We start from the raw sequence: 15,489 nt of genomic DNA, 5'->3' as shown, positions 1-15,489 counted from the left end.
GAGAAGATTAATGAAAGGTGGAAGAGCTACTTCTACGAGTCATTTAATGAGGGACAGAAGACTCTTCCCAGCCTTGGTCGATTATGCACAAGGGAAGAAGATCAAAACTTTGACTACTATCGAAGGATTCGAGACTTCGAGGTAAAAGAGGCTCTAAAGCAGATGAAAAATGGCAGGGCAGTAGGACCTGATAATATCCCGATTGAGGTTTGGAAGGGTCTTGGAGAAAAAGGCATCAACTGGTTAACCAAACTTTTTAATGAGATTTTAAGGTCAAAGAAGATGCCTGATGAGTGGAGAAAAAGCACCTTGGTACCTATCTACAAGAATAAGGGGGATATACAAAGTTGCAGAAACTACAGAGGGATTAAGCTTATGAGTCATACTATGAAGTTATGGGAAAGGGTGATAGAACGGAGGTTGAGAAAAGAGACACAAGTAACAGAGAACCAATTTGGATTTATGCCAGGAAGATCTACCACTGAAGTGATATACCTATTAAGAAGGATGATGGAGAGGTATCGTAGTAATAAAAGGGATCTACATATGGTGTTTATTGATTTGGAAAAAGCGTATGATAGGGTACCAAGGGAGGTCTTATGGAAGGTTTTAGAAAAGAGGAGAGTAAGGATCGCATATATTCGGGCAAATAAAGACATGTATGATGGGGCCACAACTAGTGTGAAGACTCAAGGTGGTGTGACGGAGGAATTCCCTATTGGTATAGGATTACACCAGGGATCATTCTTAAGTCTATACCTTTTCACATTAGTCTTGGAAGTACTCACAGAGCACATCTAAGAGCCTGTACCATGGTGCATGCTTTTTGCCGATGATATCGTCCTTATGGGAGAGTCAAGGGAAGACCTAAATAAAAAGTTGGAGTTATGGAGAGAAGCTTTAGAAGTGTATGGTCTGCGCATAAGCCGTAGCAAGACGGAATATATGGAATGTCAGTTCAGTCTGAGAAGGGAAAACCCCAATATAGAGGTGAAGATTGGAGAAAACATCCTAAGAAAAGTTAAAAGTTTTAAGTATCTTGGGTGCATCATACAGGATAATGGAGAGATTGAACAGGATGTAAATCATAGGATCCAAGCAGGTTGGTCAAAATGGCGGAGTGCATTTGGTTTTATATGCGACAAAAAAGTGCCTTTAAAACTTAAAGGTAAATTCTATCGCATCGCTATAAGACCGGGTATGCTGTATGGTACGGAGTGTTGGGCGACTAAAGGGGAGCACGAACATAAGCTGAGTGTGGCAGAGATGAAGATGTTGAGATGGATGAGTGGTCATACGCGATTGGATAAAATAAGGAATGAAAATATAAAGGAGAGAGTTGGAGTAGCACCCATTGTGGAAAAGATGGTTAAATCGTGTCTCAGGTGGTTTGGACATGTGAGAAGAAGACCGATAGAACATCCAGTCAGGAGGGTGGATGAGATGGAAGATGGACAAAGGGCGAAAGGAAGAGGAATACCTAAGAAGACCATCCATGAGGTGGTCAAACGAGATCTACATGTAAACGGTCTCTCTGTAGACATGATACATGACAGAGCACAATGGCGTCGTTTGATTCATGTAGCCGACCCCACTTAGTGGGACAAGGCTTTGTTGTTGTTGTTGTTGTTGTTGTTGTTATGTAGCTAGTTGATATAACTCTTAACTACAAGTTTGAGTCACGAAGGAATTAGATACTATTTGTAAACGGTAGATACTCTGTAAAAATAAATCAAGCTGTAGAATATATAAACAGAATTTATGCTAAAACTGTGATATATAATGGTAATATAATAAAAATAGTAGGATTATTTGTTAACACCTTCAAGATGATTGAATTTAAGACTTTTATATCGAAAAAATGGTAAAATCAAATTTTTTTCTCAAAATCTTCTTAAAAATTAGTCACTAAATAAGTATTTGTATGTATTTATACATATTAATTTACATATTTTTGCAATTGAATGATTAGTAATTTCAAATAATCAAACCTGTCACGATAGAATTATTAAGCATGTAATAGATAAATAATCAACTTTTTACATAATATGATAAAAAGTTATAAAATATTAAGAATTTAATTTTGATGCATTGATAGTGTAAAGTATTTTACATTGTCATGCAATTACATCCGTTCTTTTAAATAATCATTCACGTGGTCAATGTAAAAGGTAGTTATTTTTAATGACGTGACATTACGTAATTAGATGCACGTATAAAATTACTTTACACTATCTTTGTATCAAAATTAAATTCAAATATTAAATACATATTTTTATTAATTAGTAGTTGATTTTTAATATAAAAATAATATTTTTTATTCAAAAGTTAAGAATATTATCAACTACTTATCGCATCAATATGGCATGATCGGACTAGTGTAGAATAACATTGAAATATAAAATAAACATTAAAAATGAATTAAATTATACATATATTATTTATATACAAAAATATAATTATTGATTTTGGTAACTGATTTTAATATTATATTATATTTTTTATTTTAATTATCTAGTATTTTCAAATAAAAAAGCAAAAATACATAGTTTTGTTTTCTCATTAACTTCTATGGGTTAAGAATAATGTTGATAATTGGAGTCAATAACGTATATCATATATGTGGACTTCGGAATACTGAAAAGATTATATTATACTAGGGCGGCCTCCTGGGCGGCCTCCTGTGCCTTACACGGACAAAACATGATGAAAAATTGTAAAATATTTTGTCATTGTTTTAACCTAAATTACGAAAGACTTCTCTATATACAATATTTTTCGTTGTATTGGGAAGTACAGATGAATGATTTTGAATAAAAAAACTTTCAGCTCTTTCTTAGATTTAACTTATGACAAAACAACATACAATTACCCATGGATAAAAACTGGTCTAGGTAGGTATAATCTAACTGTGCTTAACGTTTGTTCTTGTGACTTATTAATAGTCATAACAAACAAAATGATAATTAGAAACTGTCTCTGTTGAAATCTGAACGGAAGAGTCTGGTGGGTAGGTATCATGTTCATGCACGGAATTAGCACCACCTTCTCAATTTTGTCTCTGGTCAACGTCATACATTCAATTACATGAGTGTCTAGCCTTCTTACCTTTAGCCTTATTCCGTTACATAACCCACTTGATTGATCAATGATACGCAAAAGCATATCAGACAAATCTTCTTTCAATGTTAGTTGGTGTAGAGGTAGCCCGAAGCAATTAATGGCATTTAGGACATCTGGGGTTAGTGTTTCTAACTCGGATTCCATGTTCCCTTCCTCAATGCACAACGTATCAGAACTAAGATAAGTTTTTTCTTCGCCACTTAATTGTTGCATTATATATGCATTAACCACTTAGTCCGCTGCCTCCTTCCCTCTTAACAGCGTCGTCTCTTATTTTCAAACCTCTTATTGGCTTGCTGTAGTGCTTTTATCACAGTTCCGAATATCGGTCTCATCATCTACTCGTCTGGAGTTGTCGTCAATTTTTGGATTGTGCTCCAGGCACGCCATTATGAATGGTGTTGCTCTACTGGTGTTACATCCGCCTACGCTACTTGCGCTTAATACCTTCAATATGTTCAGTTGATTTGCACATTCACATCTTTTCTGCTACAGCTGCTGCCTTTGTTTTTGGTATATTCTGTGGACACATCTCTTCTATTGTTTTGCACTGCTATGACAATCTTTTACTACCTTCTCTTATAACTACAATGTATCTTTATCTAATTCAGTTAGTTTGTTTATTTTGTTAGGTATTCATACTGTTGTTCATATTGCTAAGTGTTAAGATGAAAAGATGAGAGAAAGATTAAATCAGAGAGGTTTTGTGGAGGGAAAAGGGTGCAATAATTAAGCATTTGAAAACTTTAATAAGCTTGAACAATTATCGTTTTCACTCTTTGTGGATAACCTACCTCTAAGGGTGAACACACAGTGGTTATTGGAGGTGTTTAGTAGTGAGAGCCAAGTAGTAGAAGTTTATCTATCAAAGAAAATAGGAGGAACAATTCTTTTAATTTTGCTTTTGTGAGATATGCCTACAAGACCCATGCTCATAGAGCAATACACAAGTTTGACGGTTGGAATGTGGATGGAGTACAACTAATGGTTTCGGAAGCAAAGTATGGGAGGGGAAAGATGTAGAATGGCAAGAAGATAACCAACAAAGACCGGCACAAGGAGAGGTGCAATATCAAAACTCGAACAAAGTGAAGGTTGGTGTGAAAAGCGATGAAAGATCTTTTATGAATATTTTAATGAGTAATGACAACATAAAGGAAAGCACTCAGATAGAACAGAACGATGGAAAAAGGAATTAGGGGAAGCTCGAAGTAATCAAAGGAGTGGTCGACATAGGTATGACGAAAAAGTTGAATAAAAGCTTAGTTGGAGAATTAACTGAAATCATCCCAATACTCTTTAAAGACTGGTATACTTTGGTGGAGGTCAAATCTTTAGAGTCCTTTAAGATGGTAATGACTTTTGAATCAATTGAGGAGAAGTAAGAAACTACTCTAAAATGGAAGCAAATAAGTCTAGAAGAGCATGGATTGAAATTTATAGGATGTCGTTACAAGCATGGAATGAACAAAATGTTCACCATGTTGCTACTGTTTGGGCCTCAGTACTATTTTTGGAAGAAAGATCAGTGCACGGAGCAAATTATAGCTCTATCAAAGCAATTGTTGACATGACGTGGCTGCCTCCAATCCATGATATTGTTCAACCTGATCTAAATGGTGACATTTTTGTGATCTTTGTTAGAGAAATATCTATGGAAGACATTAACTCCAAAAATCATATGTATGGTGAAGTTAGTATCCCGTTAAGAAAAGAAAATAAGGTGGTGAAGAGTGACGAAACTAGTGACATACAACTTATCTTATCTCGTGAAGTGGACGCTCATGATGGAGGAAAAAAAATTCCTAGACATTCAAGAAATAGAATTTATGAACAATAGTGAGTTTTTATGCTCAATCAGATGCATATTTGATGATAGAAATTTTGAAGAGATAATAAAGGATACTCAATTGGGAATAATTAAGGGGTGGTCAAAGCCATGAGAGATGAGATGAATTAGATGGAGCCAAATCATAATGATGTAGCCGCACGGAACAGAGATATGGAGTCAAGCTCAACTCTAGAGTATCCCCTAGACTTTGAAGAGATTATTGCAAATATGGCGCAACATGAGAATCAGTTTTGTCGTGTAAGTACAGAAAGGGATTTGAAAAGAAAGGAAAAATAACATCAAAAAAGTCAATTTGCAAAAAGAAAAAAGAAGACGATAAACCAAAAGTGAGAGGAAGACAAGAGAACAAGACATTGGACATGCTTAGTAGAAAAAAGAGAAGCTTGAAAGGTAAAAAATTAGTAAAACGTAAATTGACTAGTAACATTAAGAAAGATAAAAGAGATGTGGAGAGTGATTAAGAAAGGTCTAACGGATTGGGGAAGGAGGACACCGATAAAAAAACGATCAAAATGTGAAAAGTAGGACCTGTTCTAGATCTAACGTGCAGTGATGAGAAAATCTCCTAAGAGATCTTGAAGATAGGAACTATACTGAAAAAGAATATGGTACAAAAAAAAGCGAGAAAGAAGTAATTAAAGGAGGTTAGGTATATAGGTTTTGTTGTGTGTCATTTAGGAGTTCTTTGTGTCTATTTTGATTGATTCTTGTTTCTTGGATCTTTGTCTTGCTGTAGCCTGTAGAGGGTCGAGAGTGTTTGATTTATCGAGCAAAAATGAGTATTGGAATTGAATATTTATTCTTGTGTGATTTTGTTGTCTATCGTATTTATTTTTAGTAATTTTTGTATTATTTTTTTACCAATTACTTTTTGTTGCCTTGTAAATACGGTGTGTTTTTTTTTTTTTTCTTCTTTGAAGTCGAGTCTGTAACCACCATAAAAAATAAAAAGGTACATATGTGAAAAAAAGTGTTACGAGTTTAAGTAACAATGATTTAAACATATGTAACTTAAGATAGTATAGTCTTTACTTAACTAGATTATACCCATATGGTTATTACTAAAGAAAACATTGCAATATGTGGTAATACGCATTTTGTGGCGGTTTAAACAAAACCGCCGCAAAATGTAATACAATAACTCACTCGGTACATATAACGGCAGTGTTTGAAAAGACGCAGCTAAACGCAAACCTGGTTGAAATATAGCGGCGGTTTGAGAAAAATCGCCGCTAAATGTAGGCCTGATTGCAGCCCCAACTCCTAACCGTCGCTATATGCGCCGCAGGTTTTCGTTTTTGTTAAAATCGCCGCAAAATTTCTGATGCTATCTATTGAAATTCTTGTAGTGCTACTTGTAATCATGTTTAGCTTATGCTTGATCATAGAATAATTTTGTAAAAATTATAACCGTAATATCTGTCAAATTATTCCTCTCTTTTATGGGTATGCATACATAAGTTCATATTTTATTAAGTTAATTATTAATTCAATATCCGAACAATTTAGTCGTTGACAAAAAATCTCTAAAAGATGTTATTGATAAAACAATTATCGAATAATTTAAAAATACGACAAAAAGAATCAATAAATATTATATTTTTTATAAGTAACAAAAAGACTTTTATATTTAACAGACAACTTATTCATTAGATCTAAATTTTTGTGGCAATATTTGAATAAATATTTAGAAGATGCACAAAAAAAATTCAGAATAAAATTTAATCTCTAGATTTTTTTAACGTGGTCATTCACAATAAATTTTTTTTACAAAAATTATTTGCTAAAAAATTACAAAATTTTAAAGATAAAAAGATTTTTTTTAATAGTAATTCTAAATATTTGTATCAAAATTTAATCTCTAAAATATTTTTTAAAATATATATTTAATATCTAATTTTTTTGTCATTTTTTTAAATTTTTTAAATTTATTTATTAATATTTTTTGAATGGCATTTGTTAGTTATACGAATTTTTAGATATCATTTTGATAATTTACTCTTTTAATAGATGTATTTTATATTAGTAATAAATAATGATCATAAATATATATTACCAGTGATGATGATAGCATGGAGCTTAAACAAATTTACTTAATATTGGTTAGAATAATATAGAACAACAGTGATGGAATACATGCCATTCTAAGGCTCTTAGTGCTGTCTTATCAAATTATTTGTTTCGCATAGGATAAGTTGGGATAAATCTTTTCGGTGAGAAGCACACTCATGAATATATATATATAGGTTTTAATTTAGTTCCTCCCACAATGGGTATTGCTGTTTATGGTAGACTTTAATTTAGTTTAAACTAGTAAATTTATCTGTAATAAGATTATTGGAATATAAATTTATTAAAATTATGGTTCATTTTGTTCTAACAGTATAGATTATGCATGATATAAAAAATTTATAAAATTAAATTATTTTTATAAAAAAATAATCGTAAATTGATAAAAGTTTTTGGCTAAGAAGATCAAGCTTTCTATAGATAAAAAATTAAATAATAAAATTTGTAGTTATTATTTTTATTTAAAAAAGTCTTTTTTTATTAATAATTAATTTTAACATTTGTTATCTAAAATTTAAAATAATTTAATGTGTATATTTTTATATTTAATTAGGTATTAACTGTTAAGTCTGTTGTATAACTTGCTATTTAAAAATAATATTTTTCTCTTTATGTATATAAAAATATAATTAGATATTGGCATAAAAAAATTATATTAATAGTTATAAAATTAACTCAAAATTAATTTTTTTTAAAACAATTGAATCTTAATTCTAAATTTTGACTATAACATTAGTATTCTCTCTAAATTATATGTAATACATATTTAAAAAAGAGAAATAAAAATATAAATTAAAAAGATAAGCGGTGAAAATATAAAACTAAATAAAAAATTATGTATATAATAACAATAATAATATTTTTTATTTAAATTATATTATTTTGTTAATTTTGTTTTCTGTAAAAAAAGATAGAAAAAATAGTGAATGAGAAAAAAGAGAGAGAAAAATAAAGATGAAGAATGAGAGTGAGAGTGAGAATTTGTTAATTTTGAAAGAAAAAAATTTATTTTAATTATAAAAAAATATCGGATGACTAATATAAAATATAAATTATATATAGAGTAAAAATAGTAGGGAGAAATAGAGAAATAGAGAGAGGTAGATGAGAGAATTTAGGAAGGGAGTTTATTAATTTAAAAAAATATTTTCTTTTAGTTTTAATAAGAGAGTGTCATGTGACACATTTGATTATTAAATTAGATAGTAATATATGATACATAATATAGGTATATTCAATTTCAATTTTAATTTTAATACAGTTAAAGAATGTCATGTTGCATATTTTGATTGTGAAACTAGTAATTAGTCATTAATATTGATAATGTTATATAAAATAGATAGAGTGGTTAAAGAAATGAGAGAAATAGAAAAAGGAAGAGGGAAGGACCCTTTAATTTTGGAGGAAAATAATTGATTTCAATTACAATGAGAAAGTGATATGTGGTACATTTTAGTTGTAAAATTAGTAAAGAGAAGAAAAAATTCTTTAATTTTTGAAAAGAAAGATTTAATTTTAATTACAATAAAAGAGTGACATGTGATATATTTTGGTTGTAAAATTAATAAGAAAGAAATGATAATTTTTTAATTTTAAAGAAAAAAATTTAATTCTAATTATAATTAAAAAATGACATATAACACATCTTAATTATAAAATTAGAGATATATAATAGATTTCTAAAAATCAACGGAATGAAATTGGTTATATGGTAATATATTTGGAATCATATCGACATACTAAGCAAAAAATGCTCAATGTTTACTGCTTTCATTAGACTACCAATAATAAAATTTAGTGTAGTATAGTTTTTTGGTTCAGTGTGGGCCAAAACCCAATCCACACAAACAAAAACATGAAACCAAATCATTCCATCTACACCCGACTAAATCTTTAAAGTGATTTTTTATATTCGATTTGTGCATCAATTGTATTTTTAAATTTTCAATTTCACCATTTTGGATTTTGAAATTAAATTCCGAACTCCATAATATTCCTTAATCCTTAGGTTCATTTCCGTCAGCAGTTGAGATGATGAATTGGCACAACCACAACTATGCTAGATGTGCCATACTACGTCGTTTAGAGTATTGGTACTTAATTAGACAAAAATGTTATCATTTTACATAAATGAAGGAAACAAAACATTGGAGACATATGTATTTTGATTGTTTATAATTTTTCTTCTTTTTTCTTCAACACTCAACATTTCGTCTTTGTCTTCTTCTCATAATAGCTTATCATCTCAGCTGCTGAGTCATGCCGAAAATGAATCTAAAAATTTTTATAAAGTCTAAAGTTTAATCTTAAAGTCTAAACTAGTGCAATTGAAAACTCAAAAATATAATTAATATACAAATCGAATTTAAAAGACCACTTTAAAAATTTAATCCACATGATTAAATGAACCCAACAAAACATCCTCTCATTTGAAATAACTCCAACCTAAATATCTAATAACAACAAATGCCTTAACTACTCTATGCTACTAAAGTGAAACAGAACTCTAATGATTAATGAAGATCTATTGATAGGAGAAAAAAAAAGTATTTAACCTCTCTAAATCTTGACTCATAGTATTATATCTCGTAAATTTTTAATACTTAATTAGTTAAATTTATCGATCTCTTATCTATCAATTTATATATATTTTTATTGATAATGCTAAAAAGACAAAAAAAAAACTCAAACTTATCTTATTTAGTATTTTTAATTGTAACAATAATTAATAAATATTAAATAAAATAAATTTAAATTATTTTGACGGTATTTTTCCTCCCAAATATTATTATATTTTTATTTATTTGTTTATTTTTGTATTACACTACATACTCACACACGCATACTCTCCTATGGATTTCTATATTCTATTTCCTGAGTTGACCCATGTTTCGGATCATGTTACAATTTAGAATAATTACAATTACTTGATCAACCTAAGTCTCGTTGCAAATATTTTTTTTGTTTAAACAGATTAATGGACTTATTATTTGACCAACCTATATTAGTAATCAAGTTGTTGTTTTGTGTTTTTTTTTTTACAAATTTGTTTGTCGTTCTAGGCTTTTGTTTATTTTGGACTTGCCATTTAGGTTTGCTAAATGGACAATGTAGAGGTAGGCCTACGCATTTATTATTGGCCATACTGAATACTAGTTTGGTTTTAGATATTTTATTCAGTTCACATGTGAAAAGAGAGGCAAATCATGATGTAGATTATGCCTTCACTAAGAAAAAAGTTTTGCATCTATTCTTCCAAAAAAAATTTTGCAAGTAGGGTTTGACAAAAACATTAAAAATTATCACAACTTGGAATTTTGTAGTTTCATAAGCCATAAGCAATTAAGCTTATCAAAAGCCTTTTTTTTTTCTCACGGTATTCCGATATCCCCTAATCCGACAGACGAAGGACTAATCTATTGCAGTACTGAGCTCCATTTAAAGATTTGCTGCTGGCCAATTGATTGCTGCATACACAAGACGGAATTCGAACATAGCCTATTATTCTTGTTGAAACTGAAATTTTTTTATACTTTAATACATTTTTTATCAAATAAAAAGTGCGTATAAATGTGAAATACCATTTTTTAATATAAGACTTTTGACTTTTGTGAAAATAATTATAACAGAAACTCAAACGGATAACCAAACGAATACGAAAACGAGAGAGAAAGATAATTTATTTCAATTTGGCAACCTAAACAATAAGGATTATGATTTCTTCTGATTTCAGATTGTTTCAATTTTTTTATATAGTCAACACGAAATTCTTTCTTGTTTTGAGAATGGAAATAAAAAAAAAAAGGTGATACAATCGGCTTCAAGCAAATGAAACCACCGCAGCTTAAGCACATTTCAATCAATTCTTTTAAAAAATTAATAGAAGTTTCATTTATGAATTAATTTTAATATGACAGCGTTTACACCTAATATGAATTGAATATTATCGCTCAACAACTCTATCTAATAGTTTTAGACATTGCATTCGAACTTTTCTTTCTTTAAGGTTTTTCTAAGAAGAATTTATTTCTTTATAATTAATGTCTACCTCCAATAGAAACAACAAAGTAGACAATTAATAAGTACAAATTGAGGTCGATTTTTAGCTGTAACATTTCTTACTTCATACAGGTGCATGTGATAGTGACAGCCACAACTATACAACGATAATAGATAATATAAAATACACAGCACAACATTACATTCAATAATTTAGAGATGCATGCATATGGTGGATTAGTCCTTTGACATTTTTATTGAGCGCATGTTAAAAGATTTCAATCATCAAAAAGTTCTTTTACTCCTTTTTGAGATGTTATCCTAATCACAACTCACTATAGTCTTGTATTATTGTTACTTTTTTTTGGACTTCTATTCTAGGTTGGACAAAACATCATCTAATTGTTTCAAATTACTAGTACATATTTGATTTATAATTGGGTTTAGATAATGATAAAATTTCTAATGGCAAAAATTTTAAGGTTTTATTCCATTATTTCAATATAAAAATTTGCAAGCTAAAGCTAAAATATTGTATGAAGTTTCAAAAGTAATGGATGAAAAGGTACCCATCTTAAAAAGTTAAAAAGGAGAATGATTTTGGATTAGTCAAAAACCATCATATGTATGATACATTGGGAATAGAAAATCTCAATTATTTGATCGATAGCATATATGGTTCATTCCCATGAAAAAAATAAAAATAAAGGAGCTTGCTTTTTTATTACAAGTATTTGGAGGTGACCCCTTACTAAGATTTTCATCCATAATACAGTTTAAAAATACATGTTAAAGAAGTTCTAACTAATATATTTTACATACTATCTCCTAGGAAAATTTACATTATCATCTAATTAGTGGTTTTAATTCTTTCATGAACTAAAATTCTTCAACCTTTTGCATCTTGGCATGGATGATACTCTTCTGAGAAATTTTATTATTAGTAAAAGATAGTTTTTATACTCATTATCATCCTAATAAACTCACTAATATTTTAAACCAACTAAAACTTATCAGAAGAGTTACAAAAATGAGTACAAAAACTATTCTATTTGGCATTGGCTCTGATTTTGTTTTGAGTGCCATCTTTGTTTATGACAATTCCAACCAATTTACATGGCTCCGCATCTTCAAGCATTTGAACCACTGTTCTCATGGTAGGCCTCATAGCTGGAAGAGTTGCTGTGCATATAACTGCAGTTCTTAACACTTTGCAAGCTTCTTCTTTATACATCTCTGGAATTCTTGCATCCACAACACTCCTGAACATTTCTTTGTTCTGTGCTTTACTATGGACCAAGCTTACTATGTCTTTGTTTTCACCAAATTCTGCTTCAATTGGCCTTTTACCTGTCACTAGTTCCATCAATACAACTCCAAAACTGTACACATCACTCTTCTCATTCACCTTATAAGTGTAGCCATATTCTGCACTTATTTAAAACATAAAAAATATTAACAAATATTTATAATTAATAGATAGAAAGAAGAACACGAAATTATGAACTAACTAACCAGGAGCAATATAACCATGTGTTCCAGCAATGACTTGAGTAGAATCCTTTGCAACATTAGCTTGAACAATCTTAGCCAAACCAAAATCTGCAATCCGAGGCTTCAAGAACTCATCAAGCAAGATGTTACTCGACTTAACATCCCGATGAATAACAGGCCTCTCACATGAGTGATGCAAGTACTCCAAGCCCTTGGCCGAGCCAACTGCAATCTCATACCTTATCTCCCAATCAAGCTCCATCTTCCCACCAGTGTGCAACTTATCCCACAAGCTTCCATTAGGCAAATACTCATACACCAGAAGACTAGAATCCTCACTTGTTATGCTACAATACAGCTTCACCACATTCACATGCCTTATGGAGCTCAATGCCTGCACCTCTGCATCAAACTCCTTCGACTTCCTAGTGCGCTTTCCGGCCAGCATGGGCGTTCCACTGCCACTACCAGTACTCCAGGATCTCGACTTCTTCGTCCTCCAATCAACATCGGTGTTCCATATATGCTTTACAGCGAGCTCTTTTCCATTGGACAATATCACCCTGTAAACATTACCCGAACCTCCTTTTCCAATGAGATTCTCTTGCTTGATCGAATCAAGAATCTCGTTCTCGGTGAAGCTTAGAACATGGAAGGATTTTACGTCCCATGAATACTCCTCTTTAAGAGAACGCTCTCCTCCTCCACATTTCACTTTCTTCTTGTTCTTCTTCTTCAAGTAAAGCGCCAAACAGAGCATAACTACAACCAACCCAATTGGAATGCAAATCACAAGAGTACGTAGACCTTTTGACATGCCAGAATCCTTAGAGCACCGAGGAAATGAACCGATCAAGTCAACGCTGCAGAGTCCAGGGTTTCCGGCGAGGCTACCATTGTAAGCTTGAATGGTAAGAGCCTGAGGAATTTCCCCGGTCAACCTATTCTCCGACAAGTCAAAGAGGCTCAATCTCAGCAACGCCAAACTTTCCGGAATCTCGCCGGACAGTTGATTCCTGGACATGTTAAGCGAGTTCAGAGCCGGTAAAGATCCTAACGAAGAAGGAATCTTGCCGGAGAGCGAGTTCATCGATAAATCTACGTCGTTTAGCGTAGTACAAGAACCTATAGACTTAGGTATCGATCCAGTTAACTCGTTCTTCTGTAAATAAAGGCTTCCGAGTTGTTTCAATTCTCCAATTGAATCTGGAATCTCACCAGAAACTTGATTCTCGCTGAGATCAATAGTGACTAACAAACTCGCTTCCGAAATCTCTTTTGGTATCTGACCGGATAACCGGTTCTTCCGGGCGTATATCTGAGCCAGTTTCTTAGCGCTCTTGATGTCAGAGGTAACCGAACCTTCTAGATTGTTGAGTTCAATATCTATGATATCTACGTTCGGAAGACCCCAAATTCCTCCCGGTACGGAACCGGAGAGCGAGTTGTTACTGACTCTGAAGCGGTTAAGAGTGTTACAGGAAGCGTAGGTTTCCGGTATTGATCCGGTGAGCTTGTTCTGAAGCACTAACAGAGCAGTCATTTTCCCCTTCTTGCACATGTCAGGTGGAATCGGACCAGAAAGCATGTTCTCCGAAACATCCACGAAATCGAATTCCGTCCAAGAACCCAGTCTCTGAGGGATTTCACCAATTAATTTGTTTCTATACAGAGATAATGCCTTGAGGCTCTTGAATTCGCCTATCTCTTTCGGAATCTCACCGCTGAAACCGTTTTCGAAGAGCTGAAACGAAACGAGATTGGTTAAGAACTTCACCTCGGTGAGATCGCCTTCCAGTTTGTTCATTGAACCGTCAAAGTAGTTTAGTCCCGTAAGGTTGCGAAAACCGAAGGGAAGCTTTCCGCTTAGGGAATTATTGTAGAACGTCAGCTGCCACAGCTTCTTCAGATTAACGATCTCGCCGGGAAGCTCTCCGGTGACGAAGTTATCGGAGAATTCCAGTTCCGTAAGCTCCGTAAGGTTGCCGATTCCGACTGGAATTTTCCCTCCAAGTGAACAATTCGAAAGGTAGAGCCAGTTCAGTTTCTTGAGACTAACAACTTCTTTCGGAAATGGCGTGAGATCGAAGGGGTTATCACCAACGCTTAACTGTAACAGAGAATCCGTCATGTTCAACAGTGACTGCCATGGAAAAGTTCCGGAGAAACCGCTCTGGTTCAAGAACAGGTACTGCAGTTTGTTTAACGGTGAGATGTCAGGGAACGTTCCGTAGAAGTTGTTGTTCCCAAGGTCCAAGAACTTGAGCCCGGTGCAGTTTCTGATGTCGTCGGAGATTTTTCCATGGAGAGAGTTGAAACCGAGCTCGAGAGTCTGGAGAGACTGGATGCGGCAGAGATTGTGAAAATCAAGAACGCCGGTGAGGGAACGGTTGGAGAGGTTGATTCCGGTAACGGAATTGGAAGCGTCACACGTAACGCCGTTGAAGACGCAAACGGAGTTGTCAGGGGTCCATGATAGGAAGGCGTTGGGGTTTGGTGATTGAAGGGTTGACTTAAAGTCGAGGAGGAGTTGACGATCGTCAGAATTAACGGCGAGGATTAATGAGGAAACGAAGAGAAGGAGAAGAGTGTGGTGCGAAGAAGGGGCGGGAAGCATGTTGACGTAAGTGTATGAGGGAGAATGGAAGGGAAGGAATGAAGAAGGTTGTGATTAGGTGTCTTGAAACGTAAGAAAGTGATAAGGGAGTTACATATAATATAAGAAAGAAGGAACAAAGTGGAAGCTCGTGGGAATGGAGGGGATAGTGGGGAGTGACTTATATGATGATAATGCCAAAATTGCCAATGCAGCAATCCTCAACACTACTGGCTGTAGTAAATCCCCCACCACCTAGTGAAAAGTGAAAACAGGTTTTGTCATTTACTTATTTCCCATTAATTTTGGATGATGCATGAACGTGGACGTGGTTCATTGTTGATATTTTTTCCTC

The 15,489-nt window shown here is 32.8% G+C and overlaps 1 protein-coding gene across 1 annotated transcript; it reads right to left on the bottom strand.

Annotated features, from left to right (window-relative positions):
- Nucleotides 1-11,668: 11,668 nt before the first annotated feature.
- On the bottom strand, nucleotides 11,669-15,267 carry LOC130944252 (receptor-like protein kinase 7). Its single transcript, XM_057872482.1, has 2 exons — nucleotides 12,560-15,267; nucleotides 11,669-12,472 (listed from the first exon to the last, which is right to left on the bottom strand). The coding sequence occupies exons 1-2, from the start codon at nucleotides 15,153-15,155 to the stop codon at nucleotides 12,093-12,095; spliced, it is 2,976 nt and encodes a 991-aa protein (XP_057728465.1). The 5' UTR covers nucleotides 15,156-15,267; the 3' UTR covers nucleotides 11,669-12,092.
- Between the last annotated feature and the right edge of the window lie 222 nt (nucleotides 15,268-15,489).

Source organism: Arachis stenosperma, chromosome 8, assembly GCF_014773155.1.
Source record: "Arachis stenosperma cultivar V10309 chromosome 8, arast.V10309.gnm1.PFL2, whole genome shotgun sequence".
Lineage (NCBI taxonomy): Eukaryota > Viridiplantae > Streptophyta > Magnoliopsida > Fabales > Fabaceae > Arachis > Arachis stenosperma.
Note: the sequence above shows the minus strand (reverse complement) of the source record. Positions and strands in the feature narration are given on the sequence as shown.